This window comes from Phaenicophaeus curvirostris, chromosome 15, assembly GCF_032191515.1.
Source record: "Phaenicophaeus curvirostris isolate KB17595 chromosome 15, BPBGC_Pcur_1.0, whole genome shotgun sequence".
Lineage (NCBI taxonomy): Eukaryota > Metazoa > Chordata > Aves > Cuculiformes > Cuculidae > Phaenicophaeus > Phaenicophaeus curvirostris.
Genome location: NC_091406.1, coordinates 12,470,534 through 12,483,699, shown reverse-complemented (window position 1 = coordinate 12,483,699; position 13,166 = coordinate 12,470,534). Strand labels below are relative to the sequence as shown.

Here is a 13,166-nt window from a genome sequence, read left to right as displayed (position 1 = left end):
GAGACATGTTTATGTATTTATGTCTTTTGTCATTGGATGAAAATATTTATCTCGTCATGTTTTACAAACACAAACTTTCTCCCAAACCCTGTGAAGCTTACCTTAAATCTTCTCATGTTTGCAGGTTTTGTGACTTATTTATTGTACTAATGCATTTATTTTGAAAGGATTTGTTACACCAGTCACCATTTTTCTGTTCTGGCATGGGTTGGAGGAACGAGGATTTAAAGATTAATTTCTTAAAAGAAAAGCAGGGTTAGTAATGAGGATGTTCAAAACACTGACACTGGAGTGCCTGCATTCCTTGGAAGAGATAAGTTTGTTCTTGCAAATAAACTTCTGAAAATGTTTGAAGGTGATGAAATTGGAGGAGGAAATAGAAGGTAGTTGGTTTTTTTTTTTCTCAAAACAAAATCTGGAGTGAAGAAATGCTGAAAGAATCACTTTGATTCTAGAGGCAATATGAATTAGAATTATAATGAATTTTAACATTGCAGCGATCTTAAAAAAAAAAAAAGGAGATCATACATGCAGAACTATATGTGGCAGTAATGGACAAATCTCCTGTACATCTGGCATGTTCCCCTCTGGGGCTATGGACTCATACATCATCATCAGAAAAGTGAAGGGTTCAGAAGAAAAAAACAGAAAGTGAATGACAGAAACATCCATCGGCCTTGCCCTGAAAAGGGAACACTTATCCATAGCTGTGACCATGTCAACTGTTCCTTTTACTTAGTGTGAAAGGTCATAATAGGGACTAATGCTGGGAAGACGTTGGGTTAAGCTCAAACCAGAAAACATTTAACTGGGACTTAAACTTCAAGAAACTAGAGAAGAAAGTATTTATCTCTTAATTTCTTGACGTGTTCAAATGACCCTTGATGCCTTATGGTGATGCAAATTAACTATATTTATAGCATATAACTGGAGAAAGTAAAAGATATGGAAAGACAGATCCAGCTCTTTTTGAACTTGAACTTTGAGGCATGATGGACATAGGAGTTGTTAACGTATGCAGTTAGCCTTATCAAGCTTTGTCGTGGAAGTTACACAAAGCATACTTAATTTTTTCATAGTGAGCTAAACAGCTATGTGTAACCAAAGTTAAGCTAAATACATCACTGAAGATGTGTGATTATTTTACTCTACGGAGAAGGTTGTACTTTAAACTCTGTGGTTGGGTTTTTTTTAATGATTTAACATTTATAGTGTTAATTCTGATTTACACTAGCATGATATATTCAAAATTGACATTTTAAGACATAAGACACAGAGCAGTAGTTTGAATTTGCTGTATAACAACATCAAATATGGGTATTACTCAGCTGCTTTTTTCACCTGTGCAAAAAAATTTACAAAGTTAATACTATTATTAGTATTACTACCCTGAACTGTTCTTCTGCTTCTAGTGACAGACTCTTGGTCTGTTTCAAAGCAGCTCTGAAGACATTTTTATCCCCTTGTTTAAGATTTCACTGAACTGGAAGAGTGATCAGTAATACTAGTTGTTCAAGTGACCCTGTGCTAGCACATGGGGGATAGATTTGATCTGTCTGTACAGATGAGGGAGGAGGTCACCTAAATCAAACTCAGAATAGGAATTTACAATTGCTGCAGCCTCTCTCTGAGCCCCCCCTACCACTTCTCGAGGACTGAGCATACTTGTACCAGACTTAGACATCTCTACAGTTAGACACATCCTCTCTTTTGGAAGCTCTATCTTCCAAAAATGTAAGAACTTAAGGATGTTTTCATTTCCATCTAGTACTTCATTAGATCAAAATTACCAAGTATTTCTTTTTAATTTCTCTGGAAATGTGGTACAGGCCATATTGGTAAGAAGTTATTGGACAATCATGATTCTTGGGCACCCTTCCAGTTTTCTACCATTTAATGCTTTGTAAGATGGCTTTTGCTGTTGCTGTTCTTGAGCTGAATGTGGATTTCTGCCACTAATTTCAGCAGGAGTTGGCTTGGGTGCTTAGCCAGTGTGCGTTTCACATACCTCATCTGTGAAATTGGCATAATAATATGGTAGAAACTTACTTATTTGCATGAATGAGATCTCTTCCAGATCACTGCTGTTTGTAAATTCCCAAGTATGAACACAAAATGGTGTGAGAGGAAAGAATGAAGGATAACTATCCACCAAAACACTGCGGTATTTCAGAGAGATCCTTGGATGCAAAGTGGTTAATATTGACAGTATTACTAAGTTTTGTTCTGCATATAGCTTCTTGAGAGGCCTTATTCTAGGATTGGTTTTGTTTTGTTTTTTCCTATCCTGGCATACTGAATTGTTTTCCCAATTATTATAATTTCTCCAGGACTGATTTGCAGCACCTGCATACTCCGTAGGTTAATTTTATTTTCTGTTTTCAAATGTTACTTCTGTGTTCATTCACTCATCTGGTCCTACCTATTTTTTCACTACTACTAGAGGTGCTTTGATGTGTATATAACCATGAAGGGTAAGTTGCTTTTTCAAGTGCTCTCTGTGATTAGTAGAAACCACGTTTTTGCATTTACGGGGCATTTTGACTGGTCTTCAGTCCATTTGCATGGTACACTGTTTAAGTAAGAATACCCTTTCTGTGGAGTGTAATGCAGCTGTATAAAAACACTCAAGTCAGCAAAATTATTCCATTCAGTCTTAGTAATTGCTGCTGAACAGAAACATCTGTCTGTGAAACTTCTTCCTTCTAGTGTCTGTAAATAGATGCAGATCACATGTAAGGCAAGTTTTGAGTCTGTGAAATGTTTGGCCTGCATACACGAAGTTAGAAAGCATCAGTCGGGGGCAAAATATGTTACCAACCATATATTTATGCTTACTGCAGCACTGTGGGACTCTTTAACTAGGAGTAGTTATAGGATAGCAAAGAGAGAACAGGAATACTAACTCAAGCATATGCGGGGTAGGCATGGTGTGCAAGAAGGTGAAAGACTGAGGAGCATGGCCTGTTCTTCATTCGTTCTCCAGGAAAGCTTGAAGTAATAGTACTATAAGTTTGCAGAAGCAGTTTCATCTCCTTTGCTGGCACACAAATAAAAGGACAGCTGTAATCTATTTTACAGTAAGATGCAAACTTGTATTCTCCTGGTTCTTACTGAAAAAAGTCTGCTTGAAGAGCAGCTCGAGTATTGCTTATATTTATTGATAGTATGTCTCCTTGAAGTTTCTCTATTACTCAGTTTTTAACCTGGATGATGGTTTACCAGAAGATACAAGGAACTTGTGTGAGTCAGAAAGTGCATTGCATAATAACAGTATCTTTTGCAATGAATGTGTAAAGTTCTTTGCTTTCTTAGAACAAAATTGTCTTATGCTTTGGCTATTGTATGCTGATCACAGTTGGTTTCTTTGGGTTTGCTTACTTTTATTAATATATTGCTCATGTGACAATATACTTTATAACTACGAATGGTAAGTTAGATTAAAAGTATCTTTTCTTATTTACAGGAAGAAATAAATATTAAGTCTCGAAATATTTCACCTGGTTCAAAACATGTTTGATAGCTGGTATCACAGAGGTCAGGAGTCTCAATGATCACTTTTCAGTAATCTCCCTTTATCTAGAGAATAAAGAATTGATGTAGGAATTGTTATTTCTGAGATAGTTTCATGTTTTACACGTCAGTTTAAATGAGCAGCGGGGTTTTTTAGTCCCTGTTAAATCAATGGCTCTCTTCTCTTTGTCTTTCATTGTGCTATGGCATAAGTAATACTTGTCTCCACTATTCTTCCTTTTTTCCCCCTTTAGTGCCTCTTCACATGTCCTGTTAATTTACTTATTCCATTTTTCTGTCTTGGTTGCTACTTCATTTTTGCCCTGCTGTTGTCCCTTCAGCCTGGTCATGGTAGTGATAATAGTGAGGAATTTTCTGAAGTAGTAAGGTCCTTCCAGCCAGGAAAAATTCTGCTCAGACTAAGTAGTTTAGTCTTCAAACTTGGGTGCAGTTATACCAGACCCAAGACTGATGTTTGAAGTTAAATAGCTTTAAAAATAAAACAATTTAAGTTTTTCATCTAAAGTTTTCAACCTAACAGTTTTAGAACCCTCAGATATTGTTTATAGCAGCAGTGTGGAATGTATGACCCGATACAAAAAATTTAGGAAACCAGCTCTCTGTCCAAGAGAGCTTAGAAAGGAAGACCAAATCCTGCAATCAATTGATGCAGACAAATACCACTCCATTAATTTAATAACAGGTTTCTGCAATCTGCTTTCAGTGCTGAATCTTACACAAACAGCACGGAGGAGATTTAGACACAGAGTGACATAATCTTGGTGTACATTTTGTGCTTTTAAGTGTTTTACTATCCTCACCCGAAGCAAGCACTCATTGTGCCCTGTCCTGCCTTCCTGTCAAAGGATGCAAATACTGTAGATATTTCCTAGCTATCTAAGTGCCAATGTAGATAAAACTGAGGAATTCAAGAATTGTTATGTATATAGCTTTTAAGATAATTTATTCCACAACTTTGAAGGAAATAGAGCTTTTTGTGGTGCTTTCATGATTTGATAAGAGGACTGTAGACTTCATTCCATCATAATTCTAGGTGCCAGACATTTTGTATTTCACTCCAGTCTCCATTGAGCTGCTAACAATTGTCTGCAATCAAAGCATTTGTGGATGTCTTGCACAACCTTTTACTTCTACTTTTTTTTAATCTGTAATTCAATTTCGCATTCTCAAATTCTCGCATTGACTTTCCTCAATATATGCCTAAGATCTGTTGATCCCAGCCTACACAAAAGATTTTTTTTGTTGTTGTTGTTAAGGCAGGTCTTTGACTCATGAAGTACAATCTAGGTCATGATCTGGGGTAAATTCTTATCTATTGTCTTTCACACTGTGGGGATGCCATGCAGGCAGTTACATAATGAACAAATGTGAGCTCTGGCAAATGAAGTCCTACATAAGGATGTAAACCAAGAGTCTATTACTTGCCCCTCCCGTTTGCTCTTCTCTTGCAATTAAGTGGAATTCATGCCCCCACCAAGTGGTGCTTGTTTACTAAGCAACCTATCAGAATCAGTTTCAGTACAATACTGATCATTTTTTTTTTAAGGACCAAGAACAGTATAACTGTTAGATCATACACTATTGTTTTTGATAGTTTTACCACTTTAGATTCTTTTAGATAAGCAGTAGTTGAAGCTAATACGCACCTGTAAATCCCAGATTGTTGTCACTACGCAAAAGTGAATTCCATTGCCAATGAAAAGCAGAATCAAGGTCCTGCATGAATAATTTTATGTATATGTGATCTAACAGGGATTTTTATGCTGGCAGAATGATGGCTTATGGGATGGTGTATGGTGTGTGAACTGTTACACACTAGATCTGAAGACGTACAACGACAAGTGAAACCAAGATAAAGTATATTGAAACTTTTTCCAGGAAATTTGGTTTTATTTTACATGAATTTATAGCCTTATAGGGGTTGGAAATGGAAATCATGTATCAAACTTAATTATTACTAGCAGTCTGTAAATTAGAGAATAAAATCTTACCCGATACATAGAAACGGCCCTCATCTGAGTGTTTCTAACACTACTGCATCTTATACAAGTGCTCGAACACTCAAGAAACATCACATTCATAGACTGTATCCATACCAGTCTATTGAGGTGCAGTGAAAACTTTTTTTTTTCTTTAAAGTGGGGGTTTGCCCTTGTTACGCACATTGCTTGTGATATAGGACTGTTTTGTTCTCAGTCCAGCATAAATCAGCATCTCTTCTGTCTCTGTTGACTTGAGTGATTGGATCACTTGAGATCCTGTCTTGAAATCTGTACTCCATCTGAAAGCTTATTTTGCATAATCTTTACATTTACAGCAGACCATTTTAAAACCACTTCAGAACAGTTCTCGGTACATGGCCTGGTATATTGCTTGTGGTGACAGGAATATAGTGCTACAGTCAAGGGCTGACAAGACAAGAAAAGTATGACGTTGCGTATAGCCCATTTCTTGTACAGTGTCACATGCTGGTCAGCAGGGATTATGGGTCATTAATTTCAGGTATTTCAGTTTTGGGGGTTACTTTTCCTCTCCTCAAACTTTAAAGCTAAGATGCAAAATAATCTGAAATTGCCATTTAAAATACAACCATCTTTGCTGGCTTCTCTGAAGATTATAGTATTTGTAATTTGACTGAGATACTTCTAGTGCTAGAAACATCATATCCATCTGGGAAACAGGTTGTTTCCCCATTGTTACACACCCAAAATCTTAGCAATCCTTAAACACATCACATGAACAGTTCTGCCTCTTGCCAATACTGGTGTTCACACCAGTTATTTCCTTTCTTTTTCAATCAAACACAGAAGCACAAGTGACAAAAACAGGGGAATGATTTCTTTGACAAGCTGCTTAAAATAAATGGGAGATTTTGAAGGTGCTGAGAAATTTTGAATGACAGAGGACCCTGTGGTCAGGTAAAAACTGGTACTGCCAAAAGTGCATAGCAAAACATGAAACTATTTGCAAAAGTACTATTGCATGACTTTATGTCAATATAGAATGATGACTTGGGAGGTCTTCAAGGCCAGCCTGGATAGGGCTTTAGCCACCCTGGTCTAGTGGGATGTCCTTGTCCATGGCAGGGGGGTTGAACTAGATGACCTTTAAGGTCCCTTCCAATCCAAACTATCCTATGATTCCATGATGATAACCTTATCACATAGACTTGTTTAAGCACATAGAGCCTGGGAGGGCAGTAATGATCTGTTACTGATATAGATCCATTTAAACAATGGTGCCTTTACAGCTAGAAAAAACAATGAGTTATGCTGATCATCCCAAGCACAGCTCAATAGAGCCTTTACATTTCCTAAGCCCAATGATATACATTAATTTTCCACACACAATGCGCCATGATATCCATATGTATTGAATTGGTTTAAGACATGTTTCATTTGCTTTTGCTGGAACAGCCAGACTGAGAGCAGGTTTCACTACACATGGCACACTGGTACTCTTGGCCCAGAACGAGTATTCCCTGATTATACACCAGCTCAGAGAACAAATGTTAGCTATACTGGCATAGCTTGAATTCTTTGGGTGTACCATTCTGATATTCCCATGGAAATACAGTGCTTTCCTGCCTCTGATTTTTATGTTGATATGTAAATGAAAAATTCCTTAGTCCAGCACTAGATAACTACCCACCTTCAGCCTCAGGTTTGTGATATCTGGTTTATATTCAGACAAGATGAATGAATGAAATGTTTCTGTAATATAATGATAATTAGCAGCAGAGACTCAAACAGCTCAGAAATCAGGAGTGTCAGATGGAGTCCCAAGTTAGCACTTGCAGGTGAGTTTCACAGTGCACGATTGAAGTGTTTTACCTCGAGACCTCCTATTCTTATCATATGATTGCAGAAGAAAAAAAAATGCCTATTATACACCTGAAGTGAAATGATTCACTGCACAGAGCATCCACCATCTTCCTTTCAGAGCTCTATTTCAAGAGGTTTGGCAGTGAAGCAGATGAGCTGTGTGAGAACAGAAACCTCCACTGGTGAACAGGGAGAGCGGCTCTGTAACAGCAGCCGTGGAACAGAAAGCTGGAAAATGGGGAGGGAGGGGGAGTTCATCGTTTTAACAAATGCTTAAGCATTCTTTAACTTAGGCACTTGAGTTTTTTTTTCTTTTGAAAACACAAATGAGACGTTTTATATTTATCAAACACAAGTGATCTTGTCTGTTTCATCTTGAAAAGTGTTTTCTCCCTCTGTGTAATTGCGATTGTCACAAATGAGAGATGGTGGTGAGAATATGTCTTGGTGAATTCCCTCCCCCCCTCCCCAAGAAAATCCTTTTGTGTTTTTCTACAGGTAAAACCCCAACATACGCTAGATGTCAGAGGCACAAGGTGGTGCTTTAAGGCACTGCCAGAGCGGGGAGAGGGTAAGGATTTGGCTCCCCCAGCGCGGGGGGGTGGGGGGCGCGGAGGAGCGGGAGCGCTCCGGGCAGGCAGGTGGATGCTGCGGGACTCCCCAGCGCTCCAGCCAAGGTAGCCGCCGGTTCCTATTAAATGGCTGCTCGCTGCCGGGGGCGGCCGAGCTGCTCCACGGCTTCGCTGCTCGTTTCTCCCGCAGCCGCTCGGCGCTCCCCTCCGCGGGAGAGGCTGGAGCCCCCGGGCCGAGGCGGCTGCGGGGCGCTGCGCTCCGGGCGTGCGGGACCCTGCGCGGCTCGCTGCGCGACGCCCTCCCCCCTCCTCCTCCCGCCTCCTGCAGCTCGTTAAATATTTCTTTTGTTAATTGACGCCCCGAGCGCTGCCGATCCAGCCCCGGGCCGACCGAGGACGCGTGCACGCCCGGATCCGCTCGGTGAAGCAGCACAGATCCGCGGGGCCGAGCGGCTCTGGGCGGGAGAAGGAGGTGTAAAAGCAGCTACGAGCACAAAGCAGATTTGAGAGGAATAATTTAACTCCGGTGTTTGTTGGGGTTTTTTTCGGTTTTGGTTTTTTTTGGTTGTTTTTTCTTTTTTTCTCCTCTCTTTTTTTTTTCCTGCTCAGGATTTAAATGTCACTCAAAGCATCCCCAAATCAGCTTGCCGCTCGTCTCCGGTTTCTTCCGAGGCATTAATTGGATCACACGTTGCGTTTGAGGAGCTCGGCTGTTTTACCCACGAAGGTAAGCGGGCTCGCGAACGCGCATCGGCTCTGGATGCTCGCTAAGGCTCAGCTGCCTTTCGGGGGTGCGTTTTTCTTCCCCTTCCCCCAGCCCCGTGGCCAGGCTTAGCTCTACCTGAGGAACTCGCATCCCCGGGTCACACCCGGGTCGGGACGCGGAGGATGCGCCGGGGGGAGCGGGGTTATCAGCAAATGACCCGTGGGAGCCGGCGATCCCCTCCGTCCCCGCTGCTTCTTCCCCCCCCCCAGCAACAGCGCCTGGTAGCACAGTAAGGAAGGAAACAGCCTAATCCCCTCTTACAAGAAACTATTCGTCATCATTTTTTTTTTCTTCCTTGAGAAATGCTGTAGGCGCCCATCTCCCCTCCTCCCCTCCGCCCGCCCCCACTCCTGCGCCCGCACCTCGCCTCGCTCCAGGCGCTTCCTTCCAGGGACCAAAAAGTTAAGCTGCCCCCCCGCCCCTGGCACCATCCGTACGCTGTGCATTCCCCTTTTTAACCTATTCCCCCTCTGCCTCCTCCGAGCCCGTCCAGCCCCCGCCACCCCCCCACTTTAAACTAGGTTGCGAAGCCGCTGTACCTTGCAACTCCAAAAAACTTCTCTCCTTGCTGTGATTTATATTCTCTACTAACAAAAAGGACAACAAAAGCATACGCGATCCTCCTGTGGATGACTCTTTTTTTTTTTTTTTAAATAATACATTTCCTTCTTCCCCTTTAATTTTTTTTTTTTTTTGGCAAGGAAATTTGCTCCATCTCCAGCAGCAACCACTGCTCCTTTTGATGTTGTGGTACGCCGTGCGCATGCGCTTCACATTAGAATTACTGCACTGGCCAGAATAAGTTGGCTCTCTTCTTCTCTTCACTGAAACCCTAAATCATATCAAAAGCTAAAGGGATGCTGAGAGTCCGGAAAAAGGGTTACTTTGGGATCTGGTCATTCCCTTTAATAATCGCCGTGGTGTGCGCACAGAGGTAAGTGAGGAAGGTATCTCTTTCGCTCTACTTTGAATCGCACTGCATGCTCCTGCCGAGAGCGGTATGCACCTCGGGGCTGAGAAATAAGAAATAATACAGCGTTATTCTTTTTTTTTTTTTTCCTTCAGTGTCAATGACCCTAGTAATATGTCACTGGTAAAAGAGACCGTGGATAGGCTGCTGAAGGGCTATGACATTCGCTTGAGGCCAGATTTCGGAGGTAATTTAGCTGTTTTGGATGAGAGGGATGCCAGACCCGGGCTGTGGGTTGTGTGGCTTCGGCGTGCGTGGTTTTCAAACGTGTTGCGGGTGCTGTTGCCATTTTCCCGACACGATCGAAAGTTAAGCCCCGTCCTTAATCAATTCCCTCAGCGCGAGACGCCTCCAACGCGACCCCTTAAGCCGCCTCGCCTCTCCCCGAGCGGCCCCTCATCTCGTGCGCGCGCCGATACTTCATTAACCCGCAATGAAGCCCCTCGTTTGACTACTCTTATCGACTCGCCCATCTTTTAAGTTTCCCCGACGTTCAGCCTGACTCGTCTGTGACTACGATTACTATTCTTTTTTTGGGGGGGGGGGGTCGGAGTCCCAGAGCCGCGGTGCTCGCCGCTCCCGAAGCCGCCGCCGCGGCCCCCCCCGCGCCCCCCGCCCCTCGGGGGCCTCGCACGTGCGCGCCGCGCGTTACATAAAGCGGGGGGAGCGCGGGGCGAAGCCGCTGCCGGCGCCCCCTCCCCCGTCCCCTAACGCTCCCGCGTTGGATGGATTGATTGATTTGGCTAGTTAAACGTCGTTTCCAGGCTAACTCCGCTAAGAATGAGTTAAGTTCTTGTCGGTTTGCAGGTCCCCCGGTGGCCGTCGGCATGAACATAGACATCGCCAGTATAGACATGGTCTCGGAAGTCAATATGGTGAGTTTATTCGCGGGCTCCGCTCGGTGGGACGAGGAGGAGCGTTTCCCACGCCGCCCCGTGCCGCCCCAGTTTTGATTTTTTATTTATTTATTTATTTATTTATTTATTTATTTATTTCGTTTCCGAGGCGGGGGAGCGCGGGGCCGGCTCCTGCCGCACCGCTCCCGGGGCGCTGCCCGGCCGAGCCGCGAGCAACGGCGCCCCCTGCCGGCCGCGGCCCCGCGCCGCGCCGCCCCCGTGGGGCTCCTGTGGCACTACAGGCAGCGCTTGCTGGTCTTTCTTACCATCGTTCTTCCCTTTAAAATCAAAAAAAGCATCTCTTCTCTCTTGTATATATCCAGATCCTACCAGTTTTTTAATTGATTTTTTACAGTTCTTAACTTTCCGAGATGTTTGTCACCTAAGTAGTTCAAACTGAGTGTGCTTGGATGAGGCACTTGTTCATCATGTTTGCTTAGACATTCTGTGGAATTTTTTTTTTCTTTTTTTTTTCTTTTTTTCTTTACCTGGGAGACTCGTGAAGTGTGGAGAAAACTGGAGAAACTCAGGTTTTTAACGTAGAATAAACTGGTCTTGATTTAGGATAAACTTTCCTAACATGTACTTTTCTTATTTGGAAATGTCTGGCTTTAAGTTTTTAAGGTTTTCATCTTAACTTATGTCTTACTTGGCTAAGAACACAGAATTTGGCCTAATAGTCTTTGGGGCTTATACAACGATCATACAATTGTGGAATGATTTGGGTTGGAAGGGACCTTAAAACTCACCCAGCTCTAACCCCTCTGCCATGGGCAGGGACCCCTCCCGCTGGATCAGGTGCTCCAAGCCCCATCCTACCTGGCCTTGAACATCTCCACGGATGGGGCAGCCCCCCCTGTTCTGGCCACTTGTGCCACTGCCTCACCACCCTCACACGAAAACATTTCTTCTTAGTGTCAGATCTAAGTGTATCCATCTTTCCTGTAGGCCCCCTCTAAGTGGAAAGCTTCTAAAATCATAAAATAGAAGGACAAAATAAAGACTGAAGCACAGTAGAAGCAACTGATACAAAATAAATACTGTTTTGTGATAGAAATTTATTGTTTGAAATAAACTTTCCGTTATTCTGAAAGAAGTAAGGAAATGTCTTTCTAAACGCAAATGGGATTTTAGGAATACTGCTGTAGCTGCAATGATGCACTTGAAAATAGTGTTTTGAAACTTGTCTGTTGTGTTAATATCGCTCTGATCCTGAAATATTTTGTTTAACTACTCAGTAGTTTGTTTGGGTTCTCAGACATGTTGAACTGTCAAATATTTATTCTCAAACTGGATTCATTGTGTTATGCATAGGAGGTTTCTTTCATAGTGTAAAATATAGCCCTTGGCCTAATTTGAGGATGATATTACTGGTGGTTGTATGGTGAAACTGTGAGGTCTTCGTGATGGAGAGGTTGATACTGGTCTTTTTCAGGATACCAGAAAAACTGAATAATTTCAACTTGAGTGATGTTATTTGTGCAATGTTTTTAAGTGGTTGAAATAGGCTTCCACATTTGTTTCACTAAACTTGTAATTTAGTATTCTACCTTCATGAGCTTCAAGCACAAAGAAAGAAAATTGCCTTGTATTTTAAATCACTTACTTTTCATTAAAAGAACTATGGGTAGGAGATGGATGTACGGAGTCATTTCTTAGACAGTCACGAGCAGTGTGGGAATGACGAGGTTTTTCTTGATGGAATTGCGATCTGCTAGGCCTGTGTTACATCCCTGAGTCTCTTCAAAACTGGAAAGTAGTGCCAAGTGTTATGTGTTCTTGTGAAAAGGTTGTGAAGATTCTTGTGATTATTTGTTTATTTCAGTGATTTCTAGACACTCATAATTAAAGCTGATAGCACAGCATAATGCTGTGATCTGACACTTGCGGAGTAACTATAAAGCTGAGTATTATTTTTAGTGTTCTATAGCTGGTTTATTGTGTTTCTATGAAGAAATGTTTGATTTCTGTGAGAAAAATCTTTTCAGAGTACCTGCAGAGTTCCAGGCTGGTAGTGGTGGGAACACATAGGTGATTTTGTCCCACTTATTTCACTAAAGCATTTAAGCTCTGGACTTCTTTACTCTTAGGAGCTATGCATTTCTTAAAACCAGGCACTCGTTTTACATACTTCCTGTTCACTTGCAATTTCAGGAGAGATTCCAACCCAAGATTTTTTTCTTTATCTACTTAACTGCAAAAATGTAACATGATCAGAGAGGGCTGAAGCACCTCCCATATGAGGTAGTTGGGTTTTTACAGCCTGGAGAAGAGAAGGCTCTGGGGAGACCTTAGAGGGACTGTCCAGTAGTTAAAAGGGGCTACAGGAAAGCTGGGGAGAGGCTCTTTATGAAAGATTGCAGTGATAGGACAAGGGGCAATGATATTAAGTTGAAGGAGGGGAGATTTAGATTAGAGATTAGGAAGAAGTGTTTTCCTGTGAGGCTGTTGAGGCCCTGGCCCACGTTGCCCAGAGTGGTCATGGCTGCCCATGCCTGGAGGTGTTCAAGGCCGGGTTGGGTGAGGCTTTGAGCAGCCTGATCCAGTGGAAGATACGCCTGCCCGTGTCAGGGAGGGTTAGAACTGGATGGACTTTGAGGTCCC

General features: G+C 42.4%; 1 protein-coding gene across 2 annotated transcripts in view; it reads left to right on the top strand.

Moving 5' to 3' along the window:
• Nucleotides 1-8,521: 8,521 nt before the first annotated feature.
• Nucleotides 8,522-13,166, top strand: part of GABRB2 (gamma-aminobutyric acid type A receptor subunit beta2) — a 142,411-nt gene continuing 137,766 nt past the window's right edge. For both annotated transcript variants that reach the window (XM_069868973.1, XM_069868972.1), the window contains exons 1-4: nucleotides 8,522-8,657; nucleotides 9,398-9,630; nucleotides 9,762-9,853; nucleotides 10,474-10,541. In XM_069868973.1, coding sequence (XP_069725074.1) covers nucleotides 9,554-9,630; nucleotides 9,762-9,853; nucleotides 10,474-10,541 — 237 coding nt within the window. In that variant the 5' untranslated portion in view covers nucleotides 8,522-8,657; nucleotides 9,398-9,553. The remainder of the gene's footprint in view (nucleotides 8,658-9,397; nucleotides 9,631-9,761; nucleotides 9,854-10,473; nucleotides 10,542-13,166) is intronic.